The sequence below is a fragment of the Mustelus asterias genome, chromosome 13 (genome assembly GCF_964213995.1).
Source record: "Mustelus asterias chromosome 13, sMusAst1.hap1.1, whole genome shotgun sequence".
Lineage (NCBI taxonomy): Eukaryota > Metazoa > Chordata > Chondrichthyes > Carcharhiniformes > Triakidae > Mustelus > Mustelus asterias.
Window position 1 is genome coordinate 6,806,278 of NC_135813.1, and position 14,451 is coordinate 6,820,728.

The 14,451-nt window shown below is 47.7% G+C and overlaps 1 protein-coding gene across 1 annotated transcript in view; it reads left to right on the forward strand.

Annotated features, from left to right (window-relative positions):
- LOC144502398 (uncharacterized) overlaps window positions 1-12,769 on the forward strand; it is a 39,681-nt gene extending 26,912 nt beyond the window's left edge. Inside the window, exons 11-15 of the mRNA XM_078226265.1 lie at window positions 498-677; window positions 2,577-2,666; window positions 6,857-7,102; window positions 9,782-9,997; window positions 11,535-12,769. Of these exons, the coding sequence (XP_078082391.1) occupies window positions 498-677; window positions 2,577-2,666; window positions 6,857-7,102; window positions 9,782-9,997; window positions 11,535-11,567 (765 nt within the window). The 3' untranslated portion in view covers window positions 11,568-12,769. The remainder of the gene's footprint in view (window positions 1-497; window positions 678-2,576; window positions 2,667-6,856; window positions 7,103-9,781; window positions 9,998-11,534) is intronic.
- Window positions 12,770-14,451: the final 1,682 nt, after the last annotated feature.

A 14,451-nucleotide genomic window follows, 5' to 3' on the forward strand; every position in this document is an offset into this window, starting at 1 on the left:
TATATTTGTGCTTCCTTCAGTTTCTCCTTTTGCTCTATTTCTTTCTACAACCTTTTGATTCAGAGGCAAGAGTTGCCCATGGTTCGATGGTGAGCGTAAGCTTTGTAAATTTACAAAATTGTGATGGAATTAGGAACAAAACTGCAGGAATACACGTCACGACATTGCCGAGTGGCCAGAGTGTGTAACTACACCGTGACAGTCGATGATGTTGACATAACCAATTTACAATGGTAAATGCTGGCTTGGTACAGGGGGAATTAGATGAACGGGTGTTTCATTAACATTCGTAGCTAAACATATTGCAAGATCCTGCTTTTGATTGTCACTGCCAATTCAATTAAAGGCAGGAACAAAATTATTAAGCGTGCGAGAGTCTTTTCCCAAATGGACACCTGTAGCACCTGCTTCAGTTAAATAAATTGCTGCCGTTCCCTGCAGTGTCGACTCTCTCTTGTGCATTTTGAATCATTTTGGGGTTTGTTTTTTGTTTGTAGGAGAAAACTAAGGTGCAGAGGGTGACCGGCTCTGAACAGAAGCGTATGGGTATCAACACAGCGGAGCTCATAAACGCTGCTTCATCTATCGACAGTGCAAGAACTTCCTTCCCAGAGACTATCACAGTGTCTGTGAGCAACAGTTCACTGCCGGTGGAGCTCTCCTCTCTCCCAGTCTCTGTAAGTTCCTTCATAAATAAAAGCAAATTACTGCGGATGCTGGAATCTGAAACCAAAAGAGAAAACGCTGGAAAATCTCTGCAGGCCTGGCAGCATCTGTAAGGAGAGAAAAGAGCTGACGTTTCGAGTCCAGATGACCCTTTTGTCAAAGCTTTTACAAGGGGTCAAACCATGACCCTTTAACCCTTTGACAAAGGGTCATCTGGACTTGAAACATCAGCTCTTTCCTCTCCTTACAGATGCTGCCAGACCTGCTGAGATTTTCCAGCACTTTCTCTTTTGGTAAGTTCCATTGTTGTGTTTTTATTCTTTTGTGGGATGTGGGTGTCGCTGGCTAGGTCAACATTTGTTGCTCACCCATCACTGCCCTTGAGGAGTTGGTGGTGAGCCGCCTTCTTGAACCACTGCAGTTTATGTGGTGTAGATACCCCCATGCTGCTGTCAGGGAGGGAGTTCCAGGAGTTTAACCCAGCGACAGTGAAGGAATCATAGAAATCATAGAAATCATAGAAATCATAGAAATCATAGAAACCCTACCGTACAGAAAGAGGCCATTCGGCCCATCGAGTCTGCACCGACCACAATCCCACCCAGGCCCTACCCCCATATCCCTACATATTTACCCACTAATCCCTCCAACCTACGCATCTCAGGACACTAAGGGGCAATTTAGCATGGCCAATCAACCTAACCCGCACATCTTTGGACTGATAGAATGACAACATTGTTCCAAGTCAGGATGGTGAGTGGCTTGGAGAGGAACCTACAGTTGGCAGTGTTCCCATGGCATCTGCTGCCCTTGTCTTTCTAGGTGGTAGAGGTCGCGGATTTGGAAGGTGCTGCTGAAGGAGTCTTGGTGAGTTGCTGCAGTGCATCTTGTGGATGATACACACTGCTGCTACTGTGTTGGTTGGTGGAGGGCGTGAATGTTTAAGATGATGGATGAGGTGCCAATCAAGTGGGCTGCTTTGTTCTGGATGGTGTCAAGCTTCTCAAGTGTTGTTGGAGCTGCACTCATCCAGTCAAGTGGAGAGTATTCCATTACACACCTGACTTAGGGAGTCAGGAGGTGGGTCTCTGCAGAACTCCCAGCCTATGAATTGCTCTTGTAGCCACAATGTTTATCTACTGCCCTCTCTCTCAGGCCATGTTAAGCCTTAGACTTAGAAAAAGACTTGCATTTATCCAGCGCATTTAATGAACTGAGGTTGTCCCAAAATTTAAGAGGAAGCTAGATTAATGAGGTTGGAAGGTATAGAAGGATATGTTGCTTTACGACCTTAAAGGCTATATATAAATGCAAGTTGTGGTTCCAAGTCCTTCCATTGTCTCCTCATGAGAATAGATAACTCATGTTGATGATGAAGAAGGATAGAAAGAGACTCGAATCGAGCGTAACACTGGAAAGGGCTGGTTGGGCTGGTTTTTGTACTGTGTTCTGTGTCATCCCATTATTACATTCAATAGAAAAGCCTATATCCGTTCAGAAGATCTTGTGTGCATTTCTACAGAGGCAGCACGGTGGCACAATGGTTAGCACTGCTGCCTCACAGCGCCAGGGTCCCGGGTTCAATTCTGGCCTCGGGAGACTATGTCTGTGCGGAGTTTGCACGTTCTCTCGGTATCTGCTTGGGTTTCCTCCAGGTGCCCCAGTTTTCCTCCCACAGTCCAAAAATGTGCTGGTCAGGTGGATTGGCTATGCTAAATTGCCCCTTAGAGTCAGGATGATTAGCGGGGTAAATACATGGCGTTATGGGGATAGGGGCTGGGTGGGATTGTTGTCGGTGCAGACCCGATGGGCCGAATGGCCTCCTGCACTGTAGGGTTTCTATGATTCTATATACTTATGTTCTATGTTCTCTTCTAATTTGGCTTTTTTTCCCCCACCTTTTATACCAGGTTCAGCTACACATCCAGCAACAACAGATCGAAGCCCTAAAGAAGCAAGTTCAGGTCCTTCAGCAACAGCAGAGCTGCAAGCAGCAACAGGTAAAACTGCCTCCCAAGAGAGTGTGTTGGAGGACGAGGGATTGGGTTAGGTGGGGTGCTATGAACCAGGGGTGGGATACACTGCAGTGGCGAAGAGTCCAATCAGCCTGCAGCACTCCCATGCCATCGGGTGTGGCCTTCTGAACAGGCCAGCTGAACATTGAAGGGAACCAAAGGAAAGTTAAAAGACTGCACGTTGATTTCATCTTTCCTCATCTATTTATTGGATTAGAATGAAATCAATGGAACCAAACATCATGCAGGACATCTAACGGGTATCCTTTTCCAAATTCCTTTAGAGGATGTGGGCATTGCTGGCTAGACCAGCATTTATTGAACTGAGTGGTTTGCGAGGGCATTTCAGGAGGCATTTTTAAGAATCAACCACATTGCTGTGGCTCTGGAGTCACATGTAGGCCAGACCGGGTAAGGACGGCAGATTTCCTTCCCTAAAGGACATTAGTGAACCAGATGGGTTTTTCCGACAATTGACAATTGTTTCACGGTCATCAGTAGATTCTTAATTCCAGATTTTTTTCATTGAATTCAAATTTCACCATCTGCCGTGGTGGGATTCAAACCCGGGTCCCCAGAACGTTACCCTGGGTCGCTGGTTTACTCGTTCAGTGACAATACCATTAGTCCACCGCCTCCCTCCAATGCATTGTCAGCTGTTTTACACCCCAAGACTAATTTCTATCCCATATTCTTGTCTGCAGAATGATGTGTAGGTTAGGGGGATTAGCAGGGTAAATGTGTGGGGCTATGGTTGGGGGGAGTTGGGCCTGGTTAAGATGCACTTTCAGAGAGTTGGTGCAGACTCGATGGGCTGAATGGCCTCCTTCTGCACTGAAGGGATTCTATGAATCACCATTGGCAATATCATCAGCACCAACACTTGTTCCTTCAGAGCTAGCATTAACCCATTTATTTTCAATAGTTATAATGCTTCTGCTGATCTAGTGACACAGACACAAGAAATGTTCGTCCCCTGATATCAACAGCTTTGACCCCTGGATTGCGAAGTGTAGAAAGTTTGTGCTGTGTATTGCACCATCTGATTCATGCCACAAGAGGGCCCTGCATTTACACAACTCACCTCGGTGTCAAAGAGACAGGGACCAGTTGCTGCAACAATAGCTTGCATTTATATAGTGCCTTTACCATAGTTTAAAAAGAGGCTTCACAGAAGTGTTGTCAGACAGATTTGACTCTGAGCCACATCGAGATATTCCCTTAATTTGTTACTTTAATTGGTTGATCAAAATAGGATAACGAGATATTCGGGCAAGTTGACCGAAGCTTGATCAGTGATATGGGTTTTAAGGAGCATCTTAAAGGAGAAGAAAGAGGTAGAATGTCAGAGATGTTCAGGGAGAGAATGCCAGGGCTTCTGGCCTCGGCAGCTGAAGGCGTGGCTGTGGCACGGTGGCACAGTGGTTAGCACTGCTGCCTCACAGCCAGGGACCCGAGTTCGATACCCGGTTTGGGTCATTGTCTGTGCGGAGTCTGCACGTTCTCCTCGTGTCTGCGTGGGTTTCCTCCGGGTGCTCCGGTTTCCTCCCACTCTCCAAAGATGTGCGGGTTACGTTGATCGTCCTTGGTAAATTGTCCCCTAGCGTCGGGGGTTAGTAGGATAAATAAGTAGGGTTATGGGGATAGAGTCTGGGTGGGATTGTGGTTGGTGCAGACTCGATGGGCCAAATGGCCTCTCCCTGCACTGTAGGATTCAATGATTCTATGAATATGTGCAAGAGGCGAGGGTTGGTTGAGCAGAGAGATGTTTGAGGAAGGTTGTTGAGCAGGAGGAGGTTCCAGAGATCGGGAGAGGTTGGTTGTAGTATGGCACCACCATAAGACATTGGAGCAGAATTAGGCCACTTGGCCCATCGAGTCTGCTCCGCCATGCAATCGTGGCTGATATTTTTCTCATCCCCATTCTCCTGCCTTTTCCCCACGACCCCTGATCCCCTTATTAATCAAGAACCTGTCTATCTCTGTCTTAAAGACACTCAATGACCTGGCCTCCACAGCCTTCTGCGGCAAAGAGTTCCACTTGTGGAGGCTCCTTATGGCTTCTCACTGGGCCTTTAGGAAGCAGGATTGAAGAGCTTGTTTCGAATGGAATAGGAACAGGGAGAAGGCCCTTCAACCCCTTGATCCAGTTATGGCCCCCCACATGGCGGATCTTTGCCAGCTTTTCTCCGTATCCCTTGGTAACCTCACAGAAAGCTGTCAATCTCAGCCATCGACAGCTTCTGTGGAGAGAGGATTCCATACTTCCACTCCTCATGTGGAGAAATGTCTCTTCATTTCACTCCTGTATGGCCCAGGTCTAATTTTAAGATGGAATTCGCTTGTTCTAGAGTCCCCCACTAGAGGGAATAGCTGCATCTAACCGATTGTATTCCTCAATCATTTTAAGAAGATCACCATTTGAAAGGGCGGCACAGAGGTTGGATCTAATACCTCACAGTGCCGGGGACATAGGTTCGACTCTGGCCTTGGGTGACTGTCTGGAGTTTGCACGTTCTCCCCATGTCTGCTGCCAGACACGGGGAGAACGTGCAAACTCCAGACAGTTTCCTCCGGGTGCTCCGGTTTCCTCCCACAGCAGGTTAGGGTGGATTGGCCAAGGGAAACGTGTGGATTACAGGGATAGAGCGGGGGAGAGGGTGTGAGTAAAACACTCTGTCAGAGAGTCAGTGCAGACTTGATGGGCCGAATGGTCTCCTGCACTGTAGGGTGGGTAGGAATTCTACTGTAGGGCGGCATAGTGGCACAGTGGTTAGTACCGCTGCCTCACAGCGCCAGGGATCTGGGTTCAATTCTGGCTTCGGGTGACTGACTGTGTGGAGTTTGCACATTCTCCCCGTATCTGCGTGGGTTTCCTCTGGGTGCTCTGGTTTCCTCCCACAGTCCAAAGATGTGCGGGTTAGGTTGATTGGCCATGCTAAATTGCCCCTTAGTGTTAGGGGGATTAACAGGGTAAATATGTGGGGTTACAGGGATAGGGCCTGAGTAGCATTGTTGTTGGTGCAAGCTCGATGGGCTGAATGGCCTCCTTCTGTACTGTAGGAACTGTATTCTTCACCCCTCCAAACTCAAGGAAGTAAAAGCCTTCCAGCCCTTTATATATTTAACCCATGAAACCCTGATATCAGCCTTATGAATGTGCAATGCGCCCTTTAATAGTATCTAATCTCTCCCTCAATGTCAACCATACAAAGGAGATTGTCATCGACTTCAGGAAGCGTAAAGGAGAACATGCCCCTGTCTACATCAATGGGGATGAAGTAGAAAGAGTCGAGAGCTTCAGGTTTTTAGGTGTCCAGATCATCAACAACCTGTCCTGGTCCCCCCATGCTGACATTATAGATAAGAAAGCCCACCAATGCCTCTACTTTCTCAGAAGACTAAGGAAATTTGACATGTCCGCTACGACTCTCACCAACGTTTACAGATGCACCATAGAAAGCATTCTTTCTGGTTGTATCACAGCTTGGTATGGCTCCTGCTCTGCCCAAGACCGCAAGGAACTACAAAAGGTCGTGAATGTAGCCCAATCCATCACGCAAACCAGCCTCCCATCCATTGACACTGTCTACGCTTCCCGCTGCCTCGGCAAAGCAGCCAGCATAATTAAGGACCCCACGCACCCCGGACATTCTCTCTTCCACTTTCTTCCGTCGGGAAAAAGATACAAAAGTCTGAGGACACGTACCAACCGACTCAAGAACAGCTTCTTCCCTGCTGCTGTCAGACTTTTGAATGGAGTTACCTTGCATTAAGTTGATCTTTCTCAACACCCTAGCTATGACTGTAACACCACATTCTGCACTCTCTCCTTCTCTATGAACGGTATGCTTTGTCTGTATAGTGTGCAAGAAACAATACTTTTCACTTATGTTAATACATGTGACAATAATAAATCAAATCAAAAAAATCTAATCCTACAAATTATCTGACTGATGGCTACATTTAAGTTTCTGTACAATGAAACCTGAGTTTATTTTTTGTGATACAGAATACTGCAGATTTCTCCTCTCTACGAGATAAAATAGGTGATGTGGTCACTATTGCACTACTTTATGTCTGTGAGCTTTGGCTACACATCACAAAGTACTAATTTGAATGCCCTGAGGTTGTGAAAGGCGCTATATAAATGCACATTCTTTCCTGTTCCTCAGCGAGACGCACCGAGGGCCCAGGCTGAGCCTGAGCCGCCGCAGATCCTCGTCCATCAGCCGAGCACCGTCATAACCAAACGGCAGCCAGTGGGACTGCAGCTCAGAGCAATGCAGCAGCAACGCCGTGTGTTGAAAGAGGGGCCAGTTATTGCCCAGGTCCTGCAGAATCCCAACCATTCCCAGATGCTGTCTGCCGTACAATCCATCGGTATCCTCCAAGATGCCCTTCAACGCAACGATATTCAGGTAAACCCAACCTTTTTTATTTGGGTCATTTCAGAGTTCACAGAGTCACAGAATCCCTACAGTGCAGAAGGAGGCCATGCGGCCCATCGAGTTGGCACCGACCACAATCCCACCCAGGCCCAATCCCCATAACCCCATGCACTTACCCTAGCTAGTCCCCCTGACACTAAGGGTCAATTTAGCATAGCCAATCCACCTAACCCACACATCTTTGGATTGTGCGAGGAAACCGGAGCACCGGAGGAAACCCACGCAGACACGGGGAGAATGTGCAAACTCCATACAGACAGTAACCCGAGGCCGGAATTGAACCCGGGTCCTTGGCGCTGTGAGGCAGCAGTTCTAACCACCGTGCCGCCCCAAATGGTTGATGAGCAATTGTCTACAGGTCTCTCTGACAGTCGCATTCTGTAACCTGGCACGGTTAGCTCACGTCTCTGACATAAAAGCAAAATACTGCGGTTGCTGGAAATCTGAAACAAAAACAGAAAGTGCTGGAAAATCTCAGCAAGTCTGACAGCATCCATGGGGAATGAATAGAGCCAGCATTCGTTGGGGGTTCCTGTGGCGTATATTTCCATCTCAGTAAAATTGTGTCCCACCCGGTTGCCTGGGTTTCATTTTCTACCTCAACTTTTAAGATGTCCCGAGGTGCTTTACAGGAGCATTAACGGAACAAAATATATGAAAAAAAACAAAATACATTATTGGTTGTAAAGCATTTTGGGATGTCCTGAGCTTGTGAAAGACGCGATAGAAATGCAGGCTCTTTCATTCCTTTGAAAGCTCCTTTCGAGTCTTTGGATTTTCTTGGCACGAAACAGAGGTGGCTATTTGACACCTCGAGCACTCTCGCAGATCTTGTTTCAGGGCTGCAAGAGCAGCAAGTCAGAAATTGCAGTCCCCTCAACCCGGACAAAGGGGTTTGCCGCTGACAGTTACTATCTGTAGCCGTGCGGGGGAACTCCTATTTGTTTTCCCAGCGTCTCCCGTGCCTCCGGGAGTTTTACGAATGTCTCATGTCTCTTGTCCGATATTTACAGGATTGACACAGACCTCACTGTGCTTTAAGCCACAAGTCGTAATGTGTTTCCTTATTCCCAGATGTGCTCACTGCCCGCTCTTCTGTTTGCACTCATTATTTATCTTCAGCAGTTTTCACTTTTGAAAGGCTGAATTTGATGCGAAGTCGGGGTTGGTCACACAATAAGTGAACTGTTAAACTAAGTATTGTAGGCTCCTTCATATGCTACAGCAGGGAAATGGATCAATGCCGTGGCATTGAGATCCTCTGTGAGAGGGGATCTCATAGAAACTTGGGTTAGACAGAGTGGATTCAGAAAGAATGTTCCCGATGGTGGGGGAGTCCAGAACTAGGGGGTCATAGTTTGAGGATAAGGGGGTAAACCTTTTAGAACTGAGGTGAGGAGAAATTTCTTCACCCAGAGGGTGGTGAATGTGTGGAATTCACTCCCACAGAACGTAGTTGAGGCCAAAACGTTGTGTGATTTCAAGAAGAAATTAGGTATAGCTCTTGGGGCTAAAGGGAGCAAGGGATATGGGAGGGGAAGATGGGATCAGGTTATTGAATTTGATGATCAGCCATGATCGTAATGAATGGCGGAGCAGGCTCGAAGGGCCGTATGGCCTCCTCCTGCTTCTATTTTCTGTGTTTCCATGTATTCCATGTATGGGTTCGATTCCCGGCTCGGGTCACTGTCTGTGTGGAGTTTGCACATTCTCCTCGTGTCTGCGTGGGTTTCCTCCGGGTGCTCCGGTTTCCTCCCACAGTCCAAAGATGTGCGGGTTAGGTTGATTGGCCAGGTTAAAAATTGCCCCTTAGAGTCCTGAGATGCGTAAGTGAGAGGGATTAGCGGGTAAAATATGTGGGGGTAGGGCCTGGGTGGGATTGTGGTCGGTGCAGACTCGATGGGCCGAATGGCCTCCTTCTGCACTGTAGGGTTTCTATGATTCATATTGAGCTTCATAAGAAGTCCTGGCATTCAGATAAGAAAGAAAGACTTCTGTGTTCACTCTTCACAACCTCTGAATGCCACGTCACCTTTAGAACAATATTGGTCAGGACACTGCCCTTAGAAATAGTGGCTGTGGGATCTTAAATACTCACCTGAGAGGGCAGACAGGGCTTAGATTTATGGTTTCCTCTGGCAGTGTGGCATTCCCTCGGTGCTGTACGGCAGTGTCAGCCTGGATTTTGTGCATCCTGATCCTACAGCTTTCTGACACGGTTGGGAGTGTTACCCTGGGTGGTGTAGTATTGTATTATCAGAGTCTCAGTCTGATTGGTGATCATTTATAAAGTCAGCCAGTGGGAGCTGGAATCCCACAGAGACTATGGACGGGACTTTACGGCCTCGCTCATCCCAAAACCGTAAAGGTCAAGGTCAACGGATCTTTCCATGGTCCGCCCCTCGCCCGCTGCGATTCCCGGGGCAGTAAATTTCCGATCTGTGGGCGGGATTCTCTGGCCATTCACGCCAGTGGGATTCTCCGAACCCTCCGCAGTGAACGGAGATTGGGCTGAGTGCCAAATACTCCGTCCTCACTTGCAGCGGAGCGTGAATGGCCAGGGAATTCCGGCCTAAGTAAACTCTCAGATTTTCAGTTATTTTCTTTCCCGAAACAACAAGGGAAAATTTTATATATTTTTAAATTTAGGTTGTTGTTCAAACCATGGATCTACCTGCTGGTATAACACTACAGAATACTGCAAACTTGAGAACACAGTCTCAGGGAACCTTGCTGTACAATATTCCCTCACAACCGATCAGCAGCTGTAACGACGAACAGTGCGCAAACCTTCCCGACCTCAGGACTGTGACGTTTCAGGATGCAGTTTCCCAGAGCATCAGTTCCGTAAACCAGGGACCTCTGGTGAGTTTTTCTCATGCGTTGTGAATCGAACAGTATAACCAGGACCTACTATCTAGACTTCTTCTGACATCTACCATCTCCCATTTTAACTGTTGCATTCATGTCAAATGGATTAAGGTTTGCAATGAAGGCCTTGTGGCACAATGGGTAAAGTTCCTGCCTCTGAACCAGACGCTGCCTGGTTCGAGTCCCTCTCCAGGGCCAGAATTCTCCCAGAGTGTCAAATTCCCGTGAAAACAGAAGTATTTCACGCCGGTTTTTTCGGTGGGAGTTCAGAGAAGAATCTCTAACACTCTGTGCACTGCAGAGTCCATCAACGTGAATATCATTAAATTTCAGGTGGCGGGGCCTATCCCCGCTGGAGAGGCTGAAATCAACGCACTGAGATCGGCCCATGCGCAGTGGCCCCTGTCTGCCGGCCTCCCGATTGCCGGCCTCCCGATCGCTCGCCAGCCCCACGATCCACGCAATGCTGGCCCAGTCGCTGGCCTCCGACCATTCCCGAATTCACCCTCCTGGCCTGCCTTGATCTCCAGCACCCCCTCCCCTCCCCCCCACATTGATTGACTTCCAACCATTCCCCCCCCCCCCCCCCCCCCCGCAGTGCCAACCCCACCCCGACGGCCAATCCTGATTGCTGGCTTCCCCCCCTCCCTCCCCCACCAATCCCGACTGCAGAGTGACAACGGTACCCCCCCCCCCGCCCACCTCAGTACCCTGCACCCTCGGCCCTGCTCCCTTGGCACTGCCCCATGCCCAATGGGCACTGTCCTGATTGCTCCCCCCCTTGTTCCGGCTGGGCCACCAGCTCCCCGAAAGTGGGGAGCTACTCTAAACCCCACTGGAGTGAAACTCTCCTGGCTGTCTGGTGGTGATTTAACCTGAGGATCACCACATCTCAGGCGAGGAACAAGATTGAGAAGGCGGGGCCTTCATGGGTAACCACAGCCAGTACGAGAATTATACCCATACTCTTGGCATCACTCTGCATCGCAAACCAACCGTCCAGCCAACTGAGCTAACCGACCCTGTCCTCTTCAAAGCCTCTCTGCCTCTTTTTAGGTAAACCTTTTAAGACTGAGATTAAGACAGATTTCTTCACCCAGAGAGTGGTGAGCCTGTGGAATTCGCTGCCACAGAAAATAGTTGAGGTCAAAACATTGTATGTTTCCAAGGAGTTAGATATAGCACTTGGGGTGAAGGAGATCAAAAGATGTGGGGGGAAGGCGGGGGATCAGGCTATTGAGTTGGGTGAACAGCCATGATCACATGCTCCTATTTTCCATCCTTTCTATGATTCCCCTCCTTTAAGATGCTGCTCCAAGTCTAATCTCTTTGAGCAAATCTTTTGATCACTTTTCCAAATGTCTCCTTATTTGGGTCGGTGTCAAACTCTGGCTAGTTGCGCTCCTGTGTTGGGCTTGGATCCTGTGTTACGATGATCGCGGCCAAGGGAGATCTTCCAATGTGTCAACTGATTGCTTTTTGCATTTGGCTTTTTAAATTTACTGACCCGCACAACCTTCATTTTCATCAGCACGGACTGGAGACGCTGCTTGGCAACAGATGAAGGGTCGGAATATCTGCAGCCGCCAGCTAACTTTATACCTGTCCACTTGGAGGACGGCTTCACAGGCAGCAGCCTGCGGTGGGTTACAAGGCAGCTTTGTAACCAAATACAGTCAAATCCCGATGAGTCGAATCCAAGGGCATCCACCCACAAACCGGTATTGAGCGGAACTTTGTTTGAGCCATGGAGGGCCCATCCCAGATGAATGCTTCTCTATGTAACCGGGTACGGTCTGTGTCAACAACAAGCAGTGCAAATGCCAAATGGGAACACAATGAAGCAATAAATGTGGGAAAAAGTCTTGAGTTTTTTATTTAGTCATGGGACATGGGCATCACTGGCTGGCCAGCATTTATTGCCAAACCCTAATTGCCCTTGAGAAGGTGGTGGTGGATACAACTGGGCGTCTCGCTAGGCCAATGAGAGTCAACCACATTGCTGTGGCTCTGGAGTCACATGTAGGCTAGACCGGGTAAGGACGGCAGATTTCCTTCACTAAAGGACATTAGTGAACCGGATGGGTTTTTCCAACAATCGACAATTGTTTCATATCATCAGTAGATTCTCAATTCCATATTTTTTTTATTGAATTCAAATTCCACCATCTGCCGTGGCGGGATTCGAACCCGGGTCCCCAGAACATTAGCAGAGTTTCTGGAGTAATAGTCTTGTGATAATACTATTCGTCCATCGCCTCCACATTTGTCCATTTGTTCACACTTTATAATGACCTGACCTTGTAAAAAGGCCAGAGTTTTGCATTGAAAAATTAAATAAGATGGTACGGTAGCACAGTGGTTAGCACTGCTGCCTCACAGCGCCAGGGAATATAATCCTAACCGACTTAGTCTCTCCTTATATGTCAGACCTGCTATCCCAGGAATCAGCCTGGTAAACCTTCGCTGTACTCCCTCTATAGCAAGGACATCCTTCCTAGATAAGGAGACCAAAACTGCGCACAATACTCCAGGTGTGGCCTCACCAATGTCCTATACAATTGCAGCAAAACATCCCTATCCCTATACTCAAATCCTCTCCCTATGGAGGCCAACATATCATTTGCCTTCTTTACTGCCTGCTATACCTGCACATTTATTTTCAGCGACTGATACACGAGGACTCCAAGGTCTCGTTGAGTATCCACCTCTCTCAATTTACACCCATTCAAGTAATAATCTGTCTTCCTATTATTGCTACCTCACATTTATCCACATTATGCTGCATCTGCCATGCAGATACCCACTCACTCAGCCTGTCCAAATCACACTGAAGTATCTCTACATCCTCCTCACAGCTCACCCTCCCACCCAACTTTATATCATCTGCAAATTTGGAGATAATACATTCAGTTCCCGCTTCCAAGTCATTAATATATTATGTGAACAGTTGGGGACCTAGCACAGATCCCTGTGGAACCCCACTAGTCACTGACTGCCAATCAGAAAAAGACCCATTTATGCCAACTCTTTGCCTCCTATCTGCTGACCAGCTTTCTATCGATCTCAAGACATTATCTGCAATCCCATGTACTTTAACTTTACATGGTAGTCTATTATGTGAGACCTTGTCGAAAGCCTTCTGAAAGTCTAAATAAACCATGTCCTCTGGTGCTCCTCGGTCAACTCTACTAGTTACAACTCAAAAAATTCCAAGAGATATGTCGAGCATGATTTCCCTTTTGTAAATCCATGTTGACTTTGTCTGATTTACCACTGCCTTCCAAATGCTGAGTTATGAAATCCTTGACAATAGTGTCTAGCAACAGTACCGATGTTAGGCTTTCCGGTCTATAGTTCCCTGTTTTCGCTCTACCTCTCTTTTTGAATAGCGGGCTTACGTTAGCTACCCTCCAATCTGTAGGAACTATTCCAGAGTCCAAAGAATTTTGGAAAATAACCACCAATGGAGTTGGGTTGTCCTCGTGTTTTTCAATGAGTTTTCAGGTTCCTAATAACCCTTTGATCCATTGGCTGAAGCTCGGCCATGTCATTGAGAGGCTGGAACATCAACTGGATGCTCGAAGTCAGCAAGGACTGCACAGGACATTAGTCTGTACTGATAAAAATCTTTCTTTTGCTGGTCCATTTTGTCCACTTTCCTGATCCACACCTTAAACACTAGAGCTCACCTAGCGGAATTGTGAACCTTGTGCTGTGTGCAGTGCCTTTGCGAAGCAACATGGCTTCTTTGTCTTTCCAATCACAAGAATTGGCAGATTTTTGGTGTCATGCATCTTGGCGTAGACTGTCACAGTGACATGTTCCTTGTTCCGTTTTCCACCATTGCATCTTTACACAGAGGGTAAACAATCCCAATTCATCTAGGTTAAAGATGTCTTATAGTGCGTAATTGTTTAAGATGTGGGCGGGATTGTTTAGAAGCAAATCATCTGGAAATGGGAACGTTCCCTGCTCAGCTGCCTTGAACCACGTTGGCAGAGCTTCTTCAACATCAGGATAGGCAGCCGTTTTCATCCTCTTCCTTGCTGGAGAGGATGCCGACTTGTCGAAATGTTCTGGAATGTTCTCCTTGTGATATGGTGGACAAGCTCAATAGCGGAATCTCCCTCTCTTTCTGATAAAGAACGGGTTAAAGGGGATATGGGGAACAGGTGGGGAGGTGGATTTGAGACCAGGGAGAGATCAGCCATGATCTGATTGAATGGCGGAGCAGGCTCGAAGGGCTGAATTTGCCAACTTCTGCTCCTAATTCCTACCTTTGCTATGTTCACAATGTCCATTTCCACTTTGTACCACTTGCTGCATCAACCTCACCTTCTCTGATCGACGACGCTGAATTTTTCTCACAGGTTTAGCCACACACTCGGGTTTTGACTGTGCTTTCACAGGGAGATCTCAATGTCAAACGGTGGCTTGCCCAGCAC